The 18,971-nt window shown below is 49.8% G+C and overlaps 1 protein-coding gene across 6 annotated transcripts in view; it reads left to right on the plus strand.

Annotated features, from left to right (window-relative positions):
* Positions 1 to 18,971, plus strand: part of ABR (ABR activator of RhoGEF and GTPase) — a 271,256-nt gene that overhangs the window by 195,457 nt on the left and 56,828 nt on the right. For all 6 annotated transcript variants that reach the window (XM_031967754.1, XM_031967756.1, XM_023503698.2 and 3 more), the window contains 8 exons: positions 2,744 to 2,796; positions 3,295 to 3,435; positions 4,545 to 4,666; positions 9,076 to 9,241; positions 14,011 to 14,133; positions 14,587 to 14,662; positions 16,125 to 16,229; positions 16,650 to 16,724. In XM_031967754.1, coding sequence (XP_031823614.1) covers positions 2,744 to 2,796; positions 3,295 to 3,435; positions 4,545 to 4,666; positions 9,076 to 9,241; positions 14,011 to 14,133; positions 14,587 to 14,662; positions 16,125 to 16,229; positions 16,650 to 16,724 — 861 coding nt within the window. The remainder of the gene's footprint in view (positions 1 to 2,743; positions 2,797 to 3,294; positions 3,436 to 4,544; positions 4,667 to 9,075; positions 9,242 to 14,010; positions 14,134 to 14,586; positions 14,663 to 16,124; positions 16,230 to 16,649; positions 16,725 to 18,971) is intronic.

Here is an 18,971-nt window from a genome sequence, read left to right on the forward strand (position 1 = left end):
TATTAATAACCCTCTGAAACCAGACCCTTCATTGTGCAGATGTCTCTCTAGCAACTGAAAGCCGGCAGGATTAGTCAAAAACCTCTTCCCCCTGGGACCCAAGGCTTGAAAGTGCAGCATCAGCATTCCCTGGACCTGGGACGGGAGGGCAGTTCCCTCTGGCCTGGGTCTCCTGTTACTCCTCCTAGCTCTCCTCTCCTCTTCATCCTGGTATCTGCCAGAGGCAGGTTAGTGCCATGAAAGGCTATTGCTTCTGTCGCTTACTTGTGACCAGGCAAATTCTCTCTGGGCCTTAGTTTCCCCATTTGTAAAATGAAGAAGCTCAACTAAGTGACAGAAGGAAGGAAGGAAGGGAGGGAGGGAGGGAGGGTACAAAGAATAAAGGGAAGGAGAGAAGGAAAGAAGGAAAGAAAGAAGGAAGAAAGGAAAAGAAAGGAAAGAGGGAAGGAAAAGAAAGGAAGGAAGGAAAGAAGGAAGGAAAAAAGGAAAGAAGGAAGAAAGGAAGAAAAACATTTTCTCCAGTGAATAAAAATTTATTCACTTTCCCACTTCCCCATGGAGGGGAAGGGGAACAAAGACAAACCCTTGTAGCAGATATGCAAAGACAAGCAAAACAGATCTGCAGCTAGCCGTGTCCAACAATCCATGCCTCCCTTGGAGCTTGAGCCAGGTCTCTCTGGGTGACGTCTTTCAGCATGAGTCTCCTGAGGCCGGTCACTGTATTGATCAGAGTTCTTAAGTCTCTCAAGGTCTTTTGTCTGTTACTGATTTATACGATCATTCTCATTGCCTTCCCAGCTCTACGCCTTTCACTCTGCCTCAGTTCCCAGTGAGTTTCTCTGAGACTATCCCTCCCTTTCAAGACTCCTCACAGTGCCATCATCTCTCATCTCACTCACAGACCATAATCGGTTCAGCCATTCCCCAGTTGGGGGCACCTCCTTAGTTTCCACTTCTTTGTCCCAAGGTCCCTCCGCTCAGCCCCCATTTGTGACCCTATGTCTCTGGGGTGGGATGGGACGCCCAATGTCCTGCTGGAATCCGTGTCGGTCCGTCTCTGTCTCTTCCCGGCTTGCCTGGGTGCTCCAAACCTGCCACAGCCCCTGCGGCCCAGCCCAAGCATTGCCAGGAAAGACTCCGATAGACATTGGAACCAAAAGTACCGACGGCAGGGACAGAAGGGGAGCCAAGTGAAGGCTGCCGATGGCTCTCCGGACCTCCCTGCCGCCCTGCTTGAGAACTTCACCTGTGCTTGTGAGGAACAGATTGCCCCCCACGGGGGTCTGCTGGGAGCCTACATCTGAGGCTAGGGAAACTATTTTCTGCTTAGCGAATAGCGAAGGCTGTTTGTCAGGGGGTGGGGGTGCTGGCAAAGGTCGGGCTGAAGACTGCAGAACTGAGACCCCCGGGCCCCTTCCCAGGGAGACCATCCAGATGTCTAGGATCCGAACCATGGCTCTTATCTCTCCAAGAAGATTTTTCTGCCTTGAGAGACCTAAAATCTGGAGTTGGTATTGGTTGGACCCTCTCGGGGAGAGAGAAGAGGGTACGGCTATTTTTTGAGGGAAATGGGTTTTTAATTAGTAGTTGGGAAACACTGGCACACTCGGCTACCAGCTGCCGCCTCCACCTGCCTCCATTGAAACCCAGCCGTCTTTGTCTGCTGGCCAGATCGAGAGAGCATTGAGACAGGGGAGTGCTCAGATTGGCCGTGCCCAGCCTGAAGCGGAGGCTTGAGTGGGTTCCCAGGGTCAGGATGTCCTCCAGCATCCTTCCTCCTCCCTCCCCAGTTGTCCTTTGTCTAAGTCCAGAAGCGTTTCTCCTGCCCCTCTGTGCCTCCTGCTGTGTCCCCCTCCTTTCCAGGAGCCTCAGTGCCACAGGCTCTTCTCCACAAGGAGATGGGCCCAGGGTAGGGACAGGGGGCTGGCACTCCTGACTGTGAGGGGCTTACCTTGGGCAGCGTGGAAGAAGGGGACGGGGATGGAGCAGCCATTCTGTGTGGGCAGGGTGGCCGTGCCTCCTGCCGGCCCGTAACGTGCCCTATGAAGCGTGTGAAGGGCTGGCACTGGCTGGACAGGGGGAGGCCGGATCCAGGGGGAGACATCGAGGTCAGCTTCCTACACAAGGTGGGCTCCTGTGAGCTCGAGTTAAATGTAAAGTTCTATTTGTGGGTTCAGAACATCAGCTACAGAAGGCGGGGGCTGAGCAGGCTGCTTTCAGGCCTTTAAGGGGCGGGGGTGATTCGCTGTGTTCTCAGAGCCGCCGGTGGGAGTTGTGGCGGTTCCCCCAGAGCAGGGTCAGAGGTTTCCAATTCCTTGAGCCCCTTAGCCTCCGTCAGAACCATGCGGTTTCTCTCAGGGTTACGGGCTCAGCACAGAAACTGGCACGGAGTGGGCACTTAAATGTTAACAGACTCTTTGATAAGAATGCCTAGTGTTTGTTGAGTTGGAAAACTGAATGGGGGAATGGGGGTTTTTAGGGGGGCCCTTCCAGCTCAGATGCAATGATTCCAGGAGGTCGGGAGCAAGAAGGGCATCCGTGAACCACTTCCTGGGGCCAAGAGGACAATGGACCGTGGGGGGAGTCACTGGGGAGAATCCCTGCTCGTGTGAGATCAGGAAGGGGGCTCCTTGGCCCTCTGCCTGCCACATCCCACCGGGCACAAAGCATTGTGGGGTCCCTGTTTGCCTCTGACGTCTCCCCTGTGTTCTTTCCTTCCTCTGCCCCCAAACTCTCCATCCAGCGCTGCTTTACAAGCCCATTGACCGTGTCACGCGGAGCACCCTCGTCCTGCACGTGAGTACCGGCCTGGACATGGGAGGGGATGGAGGGAGCTGGGCAGCCGGGTCCAAGGGAGGAAGGCTTCGGAGCTGCAAAGGCTGCGTGGTGTCCAGAACGGCTGATCTGGGGAGCTGGGCAGAGGGTCCCTGGCCCCAACTGCGCCTGCTTGGCCCAAGGTAACCATGCCAACCAGCCTTGGGCCTAAATATAACTTGGCCACCCAGCCTGACGTTGGGCCAAATGCTCCCCTCGCTCAGAAGGACGGCAATTTACTCCTCACCCAGTGTCCCCTGCTCTCCCTCGCTCTCCATTTCCTGCCTGTCGCAGGGAATGGGACTGGGGGAGGGGGATGGTCTGCACTGTTCCTCGGCAATACAGAGATGCCGTCCAGGGGGACTCTGAGGGGCAGAGAGGCTCTCTCGCCCTTGAAGGGGGCTGTCCTGGAGCGGAGTCTCCAGGAGGGGAGGTGGCCTCTGGAAGCCTTCAGCCCTCCCCTCCGGATCCTCCCCGCAGGACCTCCTCAAGCACACACCAGTGGACCATCCTGACTACCCGTTGCTCCAGGATGCCCTGCGGATCTCCCAGAACTTCCTGTCCAGCATCAATGAGGACATTGACCCCCGCCGGACTGCAGTCACTACCCCCAAGGGAGAGGTGAGCACCTCTCAGAGGGCCCAGCCCATAGCAGATTCTCTCTTGGCCCTCCCTTTCTCACCCCCTGTGTTAACCGGCTTCGGTCCAGTGTCCCAGCATGACAGCCTTTCCTGGATAGCTAGAAACTTGCAGCAACAATCCTGAGAGAATGGAAGGCTTGGGTCTAATTTTATGACTCAGTATTACGATCCTAGAGCTATTGAATCCAGGTCCCCATTCTACAGATGAGGAAACTGTGACAAGCCCAGGGTCACGCCACTCATAAGGACCGGCCCCAGCTTGCTCACCTCTGCCTCGTAAACATGGCGGTAAATGGACGGCTCCACTTCTGGCCGAGCTCTGGCCCCAAGGTCATTGCAGGCGAAAACCCAAGAGCCTCCAATGCTTCGGGCCGCCTCGGGATTGGGGGTGTGTGGCTGCACCCCAGAACTGAGAGCCCTCCTCTAAAGCAGAGGTCTTAGCTTAGAGTCTGTGAACGTGCTTTTTTATACTCTTATAAATAAGAATTTGTAAAAAAAAATTTTATCAAGCGTAATAAATACCACTAGACCTTGAAAACAGTATTTCAGTGGCTGATCAATGGTACATTTCAAGGTTGATCAATGGTATACATGGATAATGAAGCCGGTGTAATTGGATCTCTTTGTACTCTCCATTCAGTTAAATAATTATGGGTCCAAGACCCCATTTCTGATTCTGAGAATGGGTCTGGGAGGCAAAAAGTGCTGCAGAGGGAGGCAGGGAGTCTGGGAGCCGAACACAGAGACGCAAGTGCTTGGGCGGCCCGGAGCGGCCAGGAAGGAGCGGGGGTCCGTCCATGTTAAAAACACTCCTGGGAATCCGGTCTGAGCTGAAGGGGGACACCATTAGTAGGGATCTGCCCTTCCTGAAGCAAAGCTAGAACAAGAGCAGCCTTGGAGCAGGGAAGAGTCCTGGAAGATGGGTTTGGTTCCATGCAGAGCCCCTGGAGGCTTCCCTCGGCTCAGGCAGGAAGATCCCACCCTTCTCCGGGATGAGGGTTCCAGCACTAGCCCCCCACCCCATTCCCCTAGCCGATCCCCCAGTAGCACCCCTCTGAGTGGGGCTGGCTTGCCGCTGTCTCCCACCAGACCCGGCAGCTGGTGAAGGATGGGTTCCTTGTGGAGATGGCCGAGAGTTCGAGGAAGCTTCGACACGTTTTCCTCTTCACGGACGTCCTACTGTGTGCCAAGCTGAAGAAGACGTCTGTGGGGTGAGGGGGGCAGGGACAGAGGGGTGGGAGGGAGCAGTGGGGGAGGGCGGGACACATCAGGTGACACATACAGGTGAGTCTTCTCTGGTTTATGGCGCGCCCACTTTGTGCCCAGCACTGGCCAGGCCCGCAGCAGGCACGGGAAAAACTCGGTGTGTTTGGAGCCCCAAAGGCCCCCAGATCCAACTGGAGAAACAAGATGTGCCCAATTATAATGGCCCAAGAAATCCATAATTGACCTAGATGCGTTGTCCGTGGACCAGAAGGAAGGTTGGAGAGGAAGGAGCAGACCTAGGGACCCTATAGCTGGAGCTGGGAGTCCCCAAGTCAATCCCTCCTTCTTCAGAAGGGGAAACTGAGCCCCAAGGAAACAAGGTGACATAAATAAAGGGGTTAGGCCAGCAGGCCCTTCAGAGCTTTCTGATCCAATTCTCTCGTTTCTTTTTCTTTATTTTTAGTCTTCACTTAATTTTTAAGTCGCAGTTGCATGCTTGCCCCATTTCCTGCCATGTGCCTGCACCCCAGGTCACGGCTGAGCTCTGGGAAGGGGGAGCCTGCTCTCTCTCTCTTTCTCTCTCCCTTTCCCTGAACCCCAGGAGGCCAGAGACAGGGTCAGATGAGTGGGTATCCCCCTGACTCCCATGGACAGGACACCTTTTAAGGCCTGCAGATAGTCTCCCCAACACAGCCAGGGCGGCTTTCACCATCCCCACCTGATAAGGAAGGAAGCCGGGAGCTCTGGGTCATGGATGACTTGCCCACTCATTCAGGTGGTAAATGTTGGAGACACGTGCATGTGAACCCATGTTCAAGCCCAACTATTGATCCATGATGGCACATTGATTATAAACCATCCCCAAGACAGAGCAGGCTGAGCGGTCAGGGGGCAGAAGGGTATGATCGGAGGTGAGCTATCCAGGAATGGCCCCAGGCCAGGAAAGGTCTGCCCTTGATCTTTACTGGGTGGCAGCCCCTGTGGTCTTGGGCTAAATTCCCCCTTCTTCTCAGTGAACCCCAGACAGGTTCACTTTGTTACTCTTGCTTTGAGGGGGAACCACGGTGCTGTGGATTGGACTGAGCAACCGTAGGCAAGTCCTTCCCCTTCATGGGCCTCAGTTTCCCCGTCTGTAAAAAAAAAAAAAAAAGGAGGTTGACATTTGTGGTCCCTGAGATCCCTTCACCATCCCTTAAAGAAAGTAAATTTTCAGAGCACAGATTTGTCAAGAGCCATCCCCCATTTCGGGGGTCAGTCACCCTTTGGCCTTGGCAGAACAGGTGCAGCGGGCTCCTCTCCCCCTTCGACCCAAACCTACTGCTCCTCCTCTGCCCCATCTCTACTCTCCCAGGGTCTGAACTCAAAGGGGCCCTTCCAGACCACGGCCCCCCTATCCACCAGGGAAGTTTCACCAAAGTCTCTCGCTGGTCCCCGTTGCTCCACGGGCCTCGGTTTCTGGTGACTTTGCTAGCCACGGTTAGGGGAGGAATCATTCAGTCCAAGAGCCTGTTGCTCCAGGATGTCACCCTCAGAGGCCCAGAGGGTCCCAGGGCCAGGCCGTGTGTGACTCAGGAGTCTTGGGGGCTTTCAGGACATTGATGCTTCTGGGTCGGCTCTCTCTCAGAACATCCTCCAGACAGGCTAGAGTCTCCAAGCCTGGAGGGAGTTCCTGCACTGCTGTGGGGGGGGGGGGGGGGGGGGGGGAGGGCGTTTTGGGTACGGTGACCAGTGTCCCATCCCAGGCTCCCCTCCCGCACGGAACATCTGGGGAGTTCTCTAAAGGTTTCCTCCTCCTAATAATTAAGCTGTAAATTCCATGAGGATTGTGGCGATTTCCATTTCTTTCGTGACTCTTCTTGCACACACACACACACACTCTCTCTCTCTCTCTCTCTCTCTCTCTCTCTCTCTCACACACACACACACACACACACACACACACACCTCAGACCAGTGCTAGGCACAGGGTACATCATTCTGGTAATTTAACCTCATGCTCCAAACTCCACAAAGCCTCTGGGATCAAACGATCAAATCCTGAAGGGATAATTCTTTTCTTTTTTGTTGTTTTGGGTTTTTTTTGCAAGCCCGTGAGGTTAAGTGAATTTCCAGCATCACACAGCCAATGACTGAACTCAGGTACTCCTGACTCCAGAGCTGGTGTTCCACCCACTGTACCCCCCAGCTGCCCCCTGAAAATTATTTTCTTACTCCCCAACTGCAGTTTACTCTAAAGGAAATCTTCAACATGGATGTTAGGCACACCTTATATGTTGTTCAGTTGTTTTTCAGTCATATCTGACTCTTCCTGACCCATTTGGAGTTTTATGGAAGGGTTTGCCATTTTCTTCTCTAGCTCACTTTACAGGTGAGGAAACTGAGGCAAATAGGGTGAAAGTGAAATGCCCAGGGTCACACAGCCAGTAAGTGTCCAGGGCCAGATTTGAACTCAGTCTCTGACTCCAAGGCTGGTTCTCTATCCACTGCCCACACCTTATGTTTAGGTCTCCCTAAATATTATTAGTAATAAGATCCTTGCTCCTGTAAAGGTCCTCAAGGTAGCAACAATGTATATGAGGTAGGACGGCCTTCATTTCAATGTCCAGAAAATGCAGAAGACACTGGGCTCACTTAGACACAGAAACACATAAAATACTCATATATCTGACAAATTCCCCTAAAAAGATAACTAAACTTGAAAGGGAGGGGCCCAGCCAGACTGGTGTGATTCTTTCCTCAAGTAGTTGGCTATATCAGGAAATCCCCATTTGTTTCTCTAGAAAATCAAGTCCCCAAACTTTTAAACTTGCGGTTACCCACAAAGACTGACACTGCCCAGGAAATCTTCTTCTCTCCTAGAAGGCTAAATTTTGATATAACACTATCTCTCTTTTAGTTGTTTTAAATTTAAAAGCTTTTGTTTATTTAATATTTTTCCCCAGTTACATTCGAAACAAAACTTTTTTATATTTGTTTTTAAAATTTTTAAGTTCTCTCCCTTATCCCCACCCACAATTAAGAAACCACTTGTGAAGTTATGCAAAACATTTTTATAAAAGTCAAGTTGTGAAAAAAATAGATCTCCCACCCTAATGAAAATGAAAATCCTCAAGAAAAATTAAGTTAGAGAGAGAAGAGAAGAGAAGAGAAGAGAAGAGAAGAGAAGAGAAGAGAAGAGAAGAGAAGAGAAGAGAAGGGAAGGAGAAAAGAGAGAGAAAATCAGGGAGAGACAAAGAGGGAGGGAGAGAAGGAAGGAGGAAGGGAGGGGGGGAGGGAGAGAGAGGGAGGGAGGGAAAGAGAGAGAGAGAGAGAGAGAGAGAGAGAGAGAGAGAGAGAGAGAGAGAGAGAGAGAGAGAGAAAGTGAATTTCTCTCTTTTACACAGGAAGTTAGGGCCCAGAAATATTTTCCATGAGCTCTTGAGATCACATAGAAGGAAAAGACAAGACCCAACAGGTTATATCATCTCCTTGAGAACAGGAGCCTTTTTCTTCTTTTTTGTATCCCCAGGGCCTGGCACATAATAGATGCTCGTTGACTGAAATTGATTGCTTATTGATTGATTGATGTGCTTCTGCAGCAGCTCTTAGTGTCCTGGCTGCTGCCATTTTTTTAATCTGAGAAAGCCCACTCCCAAGAGCTCTTGTCTGTCATCCATACTCAGAAAGCTTTGGGTGAGCCCCATGTGCTCTCCTCCCAAGGCAGCCATTGCCAGGGTCTAGGGGAAGAAAAGGCTACTCTCCCCCTACCTTCCTATTCACCTCTGCTAGACCCTGATCCGTCTTTAAACAGGGGAAAGGACAAAGAGACCAAGAGCTGCTTATAGTCTCCTTTCTAGGCCAGCACCTGTGACGGGAGCCCATCCTCTGAAGGCTCCAAACAGATCCTATAATCCTAGCTTCAGACCTAGCGATGGGAGGAACCTCAGAGGCCATGGAGATAATCATTGGATGATTTGTTTTATGGATAAAGAAATGGGGTCCAGGGAGTTTGTTCCTTGCCCAAGGTCACAGTAGTGTCAGAGGCAGGATTTGAACCCAAACCCTCTTGAGCTCAGAGCCATGGATCAGGGATTCATCAGGTAAATCCGGGATCACACCCTAACTCCTTTATAGTAGCAATGACGCACCTTTCTTCAGTGCCTTGTGGTTTGTAGAATGCTTTGGGGGATGAGTCCCATTTCACTCATTGTCCCTAGGCTCAGAAAGTTGAGAAAGTAAAGGCTCAGAGGGTTTTTGCCTCTCTGCAACCAGACCAGGATTTAGACAACAGGTCCCTTATTCCATGTCTGGGCCCTTGGGACTCTGTCACCCTCCTCTCATCATACCTCACAACCTGCCATTCTGATTGGCAAGAGATGCTGTTAGGGGGGCTCACTCACCAGCTCATGGCTTCCTGTGCCTCGTCTCTCTGCAGGAAACACCAACAGTATGACTGTAAGTGGTACATCCCACTGGCCGACCTGGTTTTCCCCTCCCCAGAGGAATCAGAGCCCAGCCCCCAAGTGCACCCCTTCCCAGACCATGAATTGGAGGACATGAAGATGAAGATCTCTGCTCTCAAGAGTGAAATCCAGAAAGAGGTAAGAAAGACTAGTGACTCCCCACCCCAAGAACCATTGCTGGAAAACCCAGAACAATTTAGTAAGAATTGCCTAAGATCATAGAAAAAGAGATTTGGAGCTGGAAGAGAACGAAAGAAACTGAGTAAGGTTTAAATGACTTCCTCTGCATCACACAAAAAAAGCAGGATTGGAACTCGGCTCTCCATATCTCTTTGTGTACACTGATTAAGCAGGGATTCAAACCCAGTCCTTTGACTCCCAAATCCATCAAAGAAATTCAGTTACAATGTTGAGAGTCATAGAGATGGCGAATTTTGTGATAAGTAGCATCGATATAAAATCATCAGCAGGCATTATATGTAATGGAGATAAACTAGAAACATTTCCAGTAAGATTGGGGTGAAACAAAGTTGCTCATCTTCACCTCTGTTATTCAGTATTGTACTAGAAATGTTAGCTTTAGCAATAAGAAAAGAAATTAAAGGAATTAGAGTAGATAATGAGGAAACAAAACTAGCACTCTTTGCAGATGAGATCATGGTATATTTAGAGAAGCTTAAAGAATCAACTTAAAAAACTACTAGAGAAAGGAGGGGGGGAAGGGAGGGAGAAAAAAATTTGGAACACAAGGTTTTGCAAGAGTGAATGTTAAAAACTATGCTTACATTTTGAAAATTAAAAGCTTTAAAATTAAAAAAAAAACTACTAGAAACAATTAACAACTTTAGCAAACTTGGAAGATATAAAATAAACCCACATAAATCATTGACATTTCTATATGTTACCAACAAAGCCCTGCAGCAAGAGATAAAAAGAGAAATCCCATTTAAAATAACTGTAGATAATATAAAATATTTGAAAGTCTACCTGCCAAGACAACTATATGGGCAAAATTTTTTCTAGTAAATTTATTTATTTTTAATACACATTATGAATTGTATTGGGAGAGAAAAATTAGAGTAAAAGGGAAAAACCATGGGAGAAATTTAAAAAAAGTGAACATAGCTTGTGTTGTTTATATTCAGTCTTCTTAGTTCTTTTTCTGGATGCAGTATTAGCACAATTACAAAACACTTTTCACATATATAAAGTTAGATTTAAACAATTGGGAAAATATCATGGATAAACTGAGCTAAAATAATAAAAATGGTAATATGTCTAAATTAATCTATTTCTTCAATCCCCTACCAATCAAACTGCTAAGAAATTACTTCATAGGACTAGAAAAATAATTTTAAAAATTCATTTGGAAGAACAAAAAGTCAAGAATTTCAAGGGAATTAATGAAAAAAAGCAAAGGGAGATAATTGAATTTTGAGGTGCTGCTAATCCAATAAAAAAAAGTATTTCGGGTAGATAGGGAGGGATCTCCCTCCCTGGGAGGGAGGCTTTTTTATGTGGGAATCCATCATGATGGGCAAGCCAGGACCCAGGTGGAAATTCCTGGGGGCAGAAGATTGGGGTGGACAGCCCTTGCTTCTGTCCCCTTCTTTCCACTCATGCAGCCACACTTTCCCCTGGACTCTTGTGGAGTCTACCAAGTGATTTCTCTTCTTCCAATTCTTCTTGCACATTGCTGCCAGAGTGATTTGTTTTTTCTGAAGGGTCAGTCTGCTCCTGTCACCCCCTTAATAAATTCCAGTGGCTTATTACCTCTGATTTCAATGAGAATTCCTTTCTTAGGTACATGGAATCCTTCACAAACTGTCTCTGTCTGCCTCGCCAAGCTCAGACTTAATTCCTCTTCACAACCATCAGCTAAACTGACCTATCTGGCGTTCCTTGGACATTTCATCTCTCATCCCATTGAAGGCACTGCTTTCTCACCTCTGCTGCTCCCAATCCTGTAAAATCCCAAAACTCAGCTCAAGCTCTATCTTTATCTGAGACTTTTCTCACACTACTCTCCATACCTTCAATGGGGTGTCTTCCACTCCAAATGATCGTATTTCTTCTATATCTGTTTATTCTTCATGTTATCTTCCCAACAGAATATAAGCTCCTTGAGGGCAGGGATTATTTTGTCTTTGCATCCTTAGTACATAGTAGGTGCTTAATAAATGCCTTTAGTTGATTAACTGGATGGACACAGTCTAATAGTAATATGAAATAAGGCTAGAAATAGTAGATTGGCAACAAGTTGCAGAAGATCTTCCATACCAGTTTGAAGTATCTCAACTCTCCTTGGGTTAGAGTAGGGGATTTTTGAGTGGAAAAGTGTTAGTTGGCTTTAGCCGATTCTAGCAAACACTGAAAAGTGGATTGGGAGCATGGAGGTAGAAAAAGAGTATGTAGCCAACCTGGAAGGCAAAGAGGCTGTCCTAGGGAGATTGTACGGATAGAATTTATAGGACTTAGTGAATAACTGGATATAAGAGGTAAGAGGAAGACAGAAGAATCAAAGAAAGCACCAAGATTATAAACAAGGGACACTGGGTAAATAGTGGTGTCCCACAGAAAAATAGGAAAGTCAGAAGGAAAAATAGGTTAAAAAAAAAAAGCAAGTCAAGGCATTTTGAGTTGCCACTGGGACCACCCAGGAGGAACACCAGAGGGCAGTTCTGGACCTTTCTTATAGTCACAGAGACCCCCTTCTCAGAATCCTATTTTTTAAATGCATTAAAAAACCACATAGGATTACAAATATAACCAATTACTAAAATAAAGATGCAATTGTTCCCAAACAACTTCTCATTCTGTCTGAAATCTCGAGCCTCTAGACCCTGGGTTAATCGCCCCTGCCCCAGAGGCAGTTGGTGATGAGAGTCTGGAACTCAGATGAGAGATCAGGGGTGGGAGAGCTAAGAATGAGAATCATGTACTTAAAGATGGCCACAGAAACTAAGGGAGTGAATGAGAATACCCAAGAGAGCAAGAGTGAAGGGGAAAAAAGGCGAAATGCCATATTAAGGGGTCGGAAAGAAGGTAAAGAGCTCAAAAGCTTTGAGTGACAAGAGGTATAAAGAGAAGGCCCAGAAGGAGGTGGTGGCCAAAGCAGCAGAGGAGGCCTTTGGGTTTGATTATTGGCATCCTTAACTAGCAGTTTCTTTTTGTTTATTTGGATTTTTGTTGCTGTTGTTGCTTTGTAGTGGTAGGGGGTGAGGAGACATTTGGAATTCAGTGACTAACTAGTAAGTGGCTGAGGCCAGATTTGGGTCTTCCTGACTCCAGAGCCAGCACTCTGACTGCACCACCAGTTGCCCCTGCAAGCAGTCTCTAAGGTCCTCAAACTTTTTAAATAGGGGGCCAGGTCACTGTCTCTCAGACTGTTGGAGGGCCAGACTATAGTAAAAACAAAAACTTTGTTTTGTGGGCCTTTAAATAAAGAAACTTCATAGCCCTGGGAGAGGGGGATAATCACCCTCAGCTGCCGCATCTGGTCCACGGCCGTAGTTTGAGGACCCCTGCTCTAGAGGGTAGTTGCAGCAGAAACCCAACCAGGAGACATTCAGGAGAGCAGGAATGAGCAGATGAAAGTATTGGGTACAGACGAGTTGAGCAGGGAAGACGAAGGAGAGCAAAAGGGACAGGCCTAGAAGGGTTTGGCGGAATTTGGCAGAGCATGTGTATAAGCAACTGGAAAAGAGAAAGTGCAGAAAGAGAAACTAAGGCTATGGGAGAGAGAGGGGATGAAGGAAAGACTGAGAGCAACGTCCTAACAGAGGAGGGAAGGCACGGGATTTCTCTCCTGTAACTAGGGTAGAGAAGGGGTAGTGAGACTGAGGGAAAATGTGAATCTGGGGAGGAGGGTTCTTAACCCAGGCCTGTGTACTTAAAAAAAAAAGAAAAGAAAAGAAAAAGAAAGAACCTATCTTGGTGACTATTTCAGTTCAGTTGGTTTCCTTTATAATCTCATCATTTGTGCATGGAAAAACATCTCAACCAGGTCTCAGTTAGTGCAAATAGTAATTCGTTATTAGAACATGTGTTTGGGCTGGAACCCATGACCATGTTTTCCATATGATTACACTTTGAATTATTTCTGTCGCCTTCTTCCTGCCCATCCTGGCCTAGGTCTGAACAACCCCGTCCCTCCCCTTGGATCAAGGTCGGATGTTTGCAAAGGGAAATTTTACCTGGAAACAAAGGGATAAACAGATGGCCAAAGGTTTTAGAGGCAGTGTACAGTAATACATCATCATTATTATGACATAAACTGCGTCCCTGGTTTCTCCACCTTGCGTAAGACACAGCAGTCCCTCCGTTTTATTCCTGTGTTTTTATTCCCCAAGAAGGGGCCCATTTGTTTCTGAGTCTTTACTGCTCACCCCCCCCCGGCCCTTTCTGTCCTTGAACCTCCTTGGGGGAGCATTGAGATCTCTAAATAAACAGGAGCAGACTAATAAGTTTCCACTAAGTCAAGGAGAAGGGGCTCCAGAGGGAAAGAAGAGCACAAACGAGAACACCGTGGCAGGGAACAGGGGATGCCTCACCAGAAAGTTTCCAAGGCCTTGTTTCCCTGGGCTCCGGAGCCCTGGGCCCCTCTGCACTAGGGAAGGCTTCCCCCATTAAGGTGCCCAGGCTAGCATCTCTCACCTGATTGGCCTGCAGAAGGGCATGGGGGTGGCAGGGGACCCTAGACCTAGAGCTGGAGGAGACCTCGGAGGCCGTCTTGTCCAGGCCCCTCATGTCCCTAGATAAGGAAACTGAGGCCCATAGTGGAACTGGCTCATCTGAGCTCATACTGGGAGTCAGTTTTTCAGGTAGGATTTGAATTCTTCTTGCCAGACCGCTCTAAATGGGGAAGAACCCGGGTGACTTGGGGTCCCTCCTTTTGTGCCCTACAGAGAGCCAACAAAGGTCAGAGTCGAGCGATTGAGAGGTTAAAGAAGAAAATGTTTGAGAATGAGTTCTTACTGCTGCTGAATTCTCCAACAATCCCCTTCCGGATCCACAACCGCAACGGAAAGGTGAGCAGACCGCCATGGCCAGGGGCAGGGGCAGGGGCAGGGACCGAAGGGTTAAGGTTAAAGACAACTGTCTGGGGAGCCCCCTTTGAGACTGGGGGGAGGGGGTAATCAGTGTCCTCTGCTGTTCTGTCAAGCCTGGCTTCCTGAAAGGGACCCTAGAGGTCATCAGGACTTAGTCCTCTGGACTAGTGAGGAAACTGAGGCCCCAGGGCATCTAGGGCCACCCGGCGTCTGAGGCAGCAGTTTGAACCCAAGGCTTCTGGGTGGGATTCTCTCGCAGAGAATCCGGGGACAGGGTGAAAATGAAGCCAGAGCCAGTGAGGAAGCAGCCCCCACTCCCCGCCCAGGGGACGGCAGCTCTGAGCACGGTTCCTGGCCAGGTTCTGCTTGCCCCCAGCTCCCTGGGGAGAGCTCAGCCCCAGCCACCCACGAGTGCCCATCTCCTCTCTCTAGAGCTACCTGTTCCTCCTGTCCTCAGACTATGAGAGGTCGGAGTGGAGAGAAGCAATTCAGAAGCTGCAGAAGAAAGGTAAAGTTTGGCTCTCACAGGCAACGGGGCCTCCCACAGCATTGGCGTAGTGATGGCATCCTCACCCCATATGCTCTCAGCTTCTCGTGTTCACTTTCTCTTTGTGTCTGATTCTCTCCCTTTGTTTCTCTTTCTCCATCCTTCCTTCCCTTTCTCTCTCCTTCTCTTCCCTTCCGCTCCTCTTTTTCTGTCTCTGTTTGTCTCTTTCTTTGGATCTCTCTGCATCTCTGTCTCCCTCCATCCTTCCCTCCCTCCACACCTTCCTGTCCTCTTTTTCTCTCTATCTCTCTGATTCTCTGTCTCTGCTTCTCTTTGTTTCTTTGTTTTGCTCTATTTCTGTCCTTCCCTCTCTTCCCTCCCTTGCTCCCTCTCTTCCTGCCCCCCTTTTCTCTCCTCCTCCTCTGTGTTTCTCTCTCTGTTTCAATCTCTGTGTCCTTCTCTTCCTCCCCCACCTTCCTCTACTCTTTTTTTCTCTCTGTCTGTCTCTTTGACTCTTTGTCTTTGTTTCTCTCTCTTTGTCTGTTTTGATCTCTCTGCATCTCTCTCTGTATCTGTTCCTCTCTGTCTCTCTCTATTTTTCTCTTTCTCTTTGTTTTGATCTCACTCTCTCTTTGTCCTTCCTTTTTTCCCCCCACCTTCCTCTCTGTCAGTCTCTCTCTCTCTGTCTCTTTTTCTGTCTCTGTTTCTGTCTCTCTGTCTCTGTGTGTGTGTGTATGTCTCTGGCTGTCTCTGTCTCCTTGTTTTGATCACACCCTCTCTTTGTCCTTCCCTCCTCTCCCTTCTCTCTCTGTCTCCTTGTTCCAATCTTTCTCACTCTTTCTTCATCCCTCCCTCCCACACCTTCCCCTCTCTCTCTCTCTCTCTCTCTGTTTCTCTCCCTGTCTCTCTCCCTGTCTCTGTCTGCCTTTCTGACTGTCTGAATTCATCTCTCTCTCTTCATATCTTTCTCTCTCTCTCATTCTCTTCATCCTTCCCTCCTCCACCTTCCTCTCTCTCTCTGTTTCCCCTCTTTCTCATTCTCTTCCCTCCCCCCTGGGCCCCCAGGAGGAGGGTGGGGTGGGTCCCATTCCGTTCCTTTCACGAAGGAAGAGTAGGGCCCATAGTGATTGGGAGCCACATTCAGCAGCCCCCTCCCCATCCACCCCACTGCCCTTTCTCGGGTCCCCTCCCCCCTTCTTCCCGATGGGCCGTCTCTACGTCCTTGCCCTTCTGAGAACGGGAGAGGACCTCGGACCGTCTCATTTCACAAATGAAGAGACTGGGCACGGAAGCCCCTGGACCGTTGTCCCTCCCCTGTCAGCCTGTGCGGGCAGCCCAGCCTCTGCCCCTCCCGCTCCCAGGCGCCAGGACCAGAACTTTGCTCTTCTTTGTTCACTAATGCCCCCCCAGAGGAGGAGAAGCCAGCCCCAGTGGGCCCATGTGACGACCCCTCACCCCTCTGCCCCTTCTGCTTCCCTTCCAGACCTCCAGGCCTTTGTCTTGAGTTCCGTGGAGCTCCAGGTGCTCACGGGGTCCTGTTTTAAATTGCGAACTGTTCATAATATTCCCGTCACCAGCAATAAAGACGGTAAGAACATCTCTTGGACGCACCCCCCCCCTTGCTCAGACCGTGGCCCCCAATAAAGTGCAGAGGCCGGACCTGGGGCGGGCGGCCCTGGCGACTCACGCCCAGAGTCTGCCCTCGACCCCCAAGGAGCTCGTTCGGGCCGGTCGGCGTGTGGCCAGGAGGTCGGTCCCGACGGGGAGGTTGGGGGGGAGCTGGGAGGAGGGCCTTGGGCCTAGCTCAGCCCTGAGAAGCAGCCTCTGGGCCCCGGCCCTGCCTCAGCCTCCGGTGAGCTGCTTCCCACAGCCCGGTGCTCCCGCTGCCCACCAGGTGGTGCTGTCGGACCAAGGCTCCATCACTTGGCTTTGGCTCCTCCATGGAGGACTCGGCTGGAGTCTCCAGGGAGCCGCCAGTGTGCGAAAATCACCTTTTGTTCTGTTTCAGATGATGAGGCCCCGGGTCTCTATGGCTTCCTGCACGTCATCGTCCACTCCGCCAAGGGCTTCAAGCAGTCGGCCAGTAAGTGCCCCGGCTCTGGGGCATGGGGAGGAGCACCCCAAAGGGGGCAGGGTTGCTGGCTCTCGGGGTGACTCGGGGGGAAACTTCCCTTCTCGGGCCTCAGTCTGTGACAGAGGTTTGTGCCTGTGCCCTGGGAGCCTGGGGAGGGGGCTAGAATGGACCTTAGCAGCCATCTGTTCGGCCACTCCCATTTTACAGATGGGGAAACTGAGGCCCAGGGAAGCTAAGTGAGTTAAAAGGTCATAGATTTAGAGCTACATGGACCTTGGGGCTGCCTGTCCTAGCTCCATTTCATAGATGGGGAAACTGAGGCACAGACCAGAGATATCCCCAGAGCTACACAGCAAGTGAGGATCTGAAGTCGGATTTGGATTCGGATCTTTCTGACTTAACAACTGAGGAAACTGAGGGAGGCTAAATGAGTTAGACCTAAAAGGTGGTGATAGGCATAGGCTCCCTCCCTCATCCCCATTTTACAGATGAGCAAACTGAGGTCCAGAACCAGTAAGTATCTGTGGTAGAATTTGCATTTAGATTTTCCCGATTCCAAGTCTGGCATCCCGAGGGACACATTCCAAACAACGAATGGTGAGTGGAGGTGGGAGGCAGCGGCCGAATTCCAGAAATAGCAAGTTGTCCAGTTTGTCTGAGGTCTAGCATAAATAAGGAAGCAATGAGAAAATGGCTGGAAGGTGGCTCGGAGCCTTAAACACCACTCCCAGAATTGCAGCTCAATGGGGAAGGGTCTGCTGCACAATGGGAGGCTCTCTGAGGTGGGCTTCCCCCTATTTCACCTGATTGCCCAAGTGTAAACTAATCAGACTGCTTGCCCTCTTGGGGAGGAGGAAAGGAGAAGAAGGAAGGAAGGAAGGGAGGGAGGGAGGGAGGAAGGAAGGAAGGAGGGAATGAAGGAAGGGAGAGAGGGAGGGAGGAGGGAAGGAAAAGGGAAGGAAGGAGGGAAGGAAGGAAGGAGCAAAGGAAAAGGGAGGGAAGGAAGGAAAGAGAAAAAGAAAATGAGAAAGAGGGAGGAAGGAAGGGAAGAGAGAGAGTGTGAATATTTGCCTTCTGAGTTGCGGTTCTCCATGATTCAAGCAAATATTCAGCATAAGCCCGGAGACCTTTGGTTTTCTCCCTGTAGTCCCAGGGCCCAAACCAGTGCCTTGTGCACAGGAGACTCTCAATAAATGCTGGTTGAATTAGACCCAGAAGGATCCCGACCCACTGGGACTTTGGGCTGAATGAGGAAGAAGCTCGCTCAGCAGTGATAAAAGGCACCGTCTCACACCGAGATGCAGAAATGCGCTTGTACAAGATGGCGAACATATGGCCAGACAGCAGCGGCTCTGAACGAGATGGAGGAGTCAGGCTGAGTCAGGGGGGCAACAGGGCAGCCAAAAGGCTAACAGAGGGAGGCGTGGTTTCCAGCGTTAAGCTATTTCCATCGTACCCTGCCTGGGTCAGCCCTGCCGGGGAACGGTTAGTTAGGGCTCCATTCTGGACCCGCAGTTGAAGGAAGACCTTGGTGAGCGTAAAGGAGAACAGGAGAGGTGAAGGACTTGGAGGGCCATCGGAAGACTACACCTGCTTAGGTTGGAGCAGGGAAGGCTCGGACAGGGAGGGTGGGGGCAGCTGACCGTGCCATTGGGCTCGGGATGGACCATACTGCCCAGCAAGGCTCAGCAGCAGGAAGAACTGACTGGCTCTTGGTTGTCCCAGTAGAACAGAGCCGTGTAGGGCTTGGCCAAACCTGAAAGACCATGGATTAGGGACCTGGAATATGGGGACAGTTTTCCCATTCCCCAACCGTGTGACTTTGGATGAGCCATTTTCCCAGTAGGCTTCAGTCTCCTTTCCTCAGATCCTGAGGGATTTCTCCAGATTATCTCCATGTTTTCTTCCAGCTCTAACATCATGTAGTTTATAAGATTGTAGCTTTAAAACTGGAAAGGGATTTTTAAAAGCAAACAAACTAGACTAGGAGTTTTTTAAAGTAATAATAATAGCTTTTATTTTTCAAAATACATCCAAAGAGGGGCAGCTAGATGGCATGGTGGATAGAATGCTGCCAACCCTGAAGTCAGGAGGACCTAAATTCAGACACTTAGTCTTTGCTAGATATAGCCAATATATGTTAAACATGCAGTTCTTCTAAACATATTTCCACATTTATCATGTTGCCCAAGCAAAATCAGATCAAAAAGGAAAAAAAGGAGAAAGAAAAAAAAAAAAAAAACAAGCAGACAACAG

This window comes from Sarcophilus harrisii, chromosome 4 (genome assembly GCF_902635505.1).
Source record: "Sarcophilus harrisii chromosome 4, mSarHar1.11, whole genome shotgun sequence".
In the NCBI taxonomy this organism is placed as follows: Eukaryota; Metazoa; Chordata; class Mammalia; order Dasyuromorphia; family Dasyuridae; genus Sarcophilus; species Sarcophilus harrisii.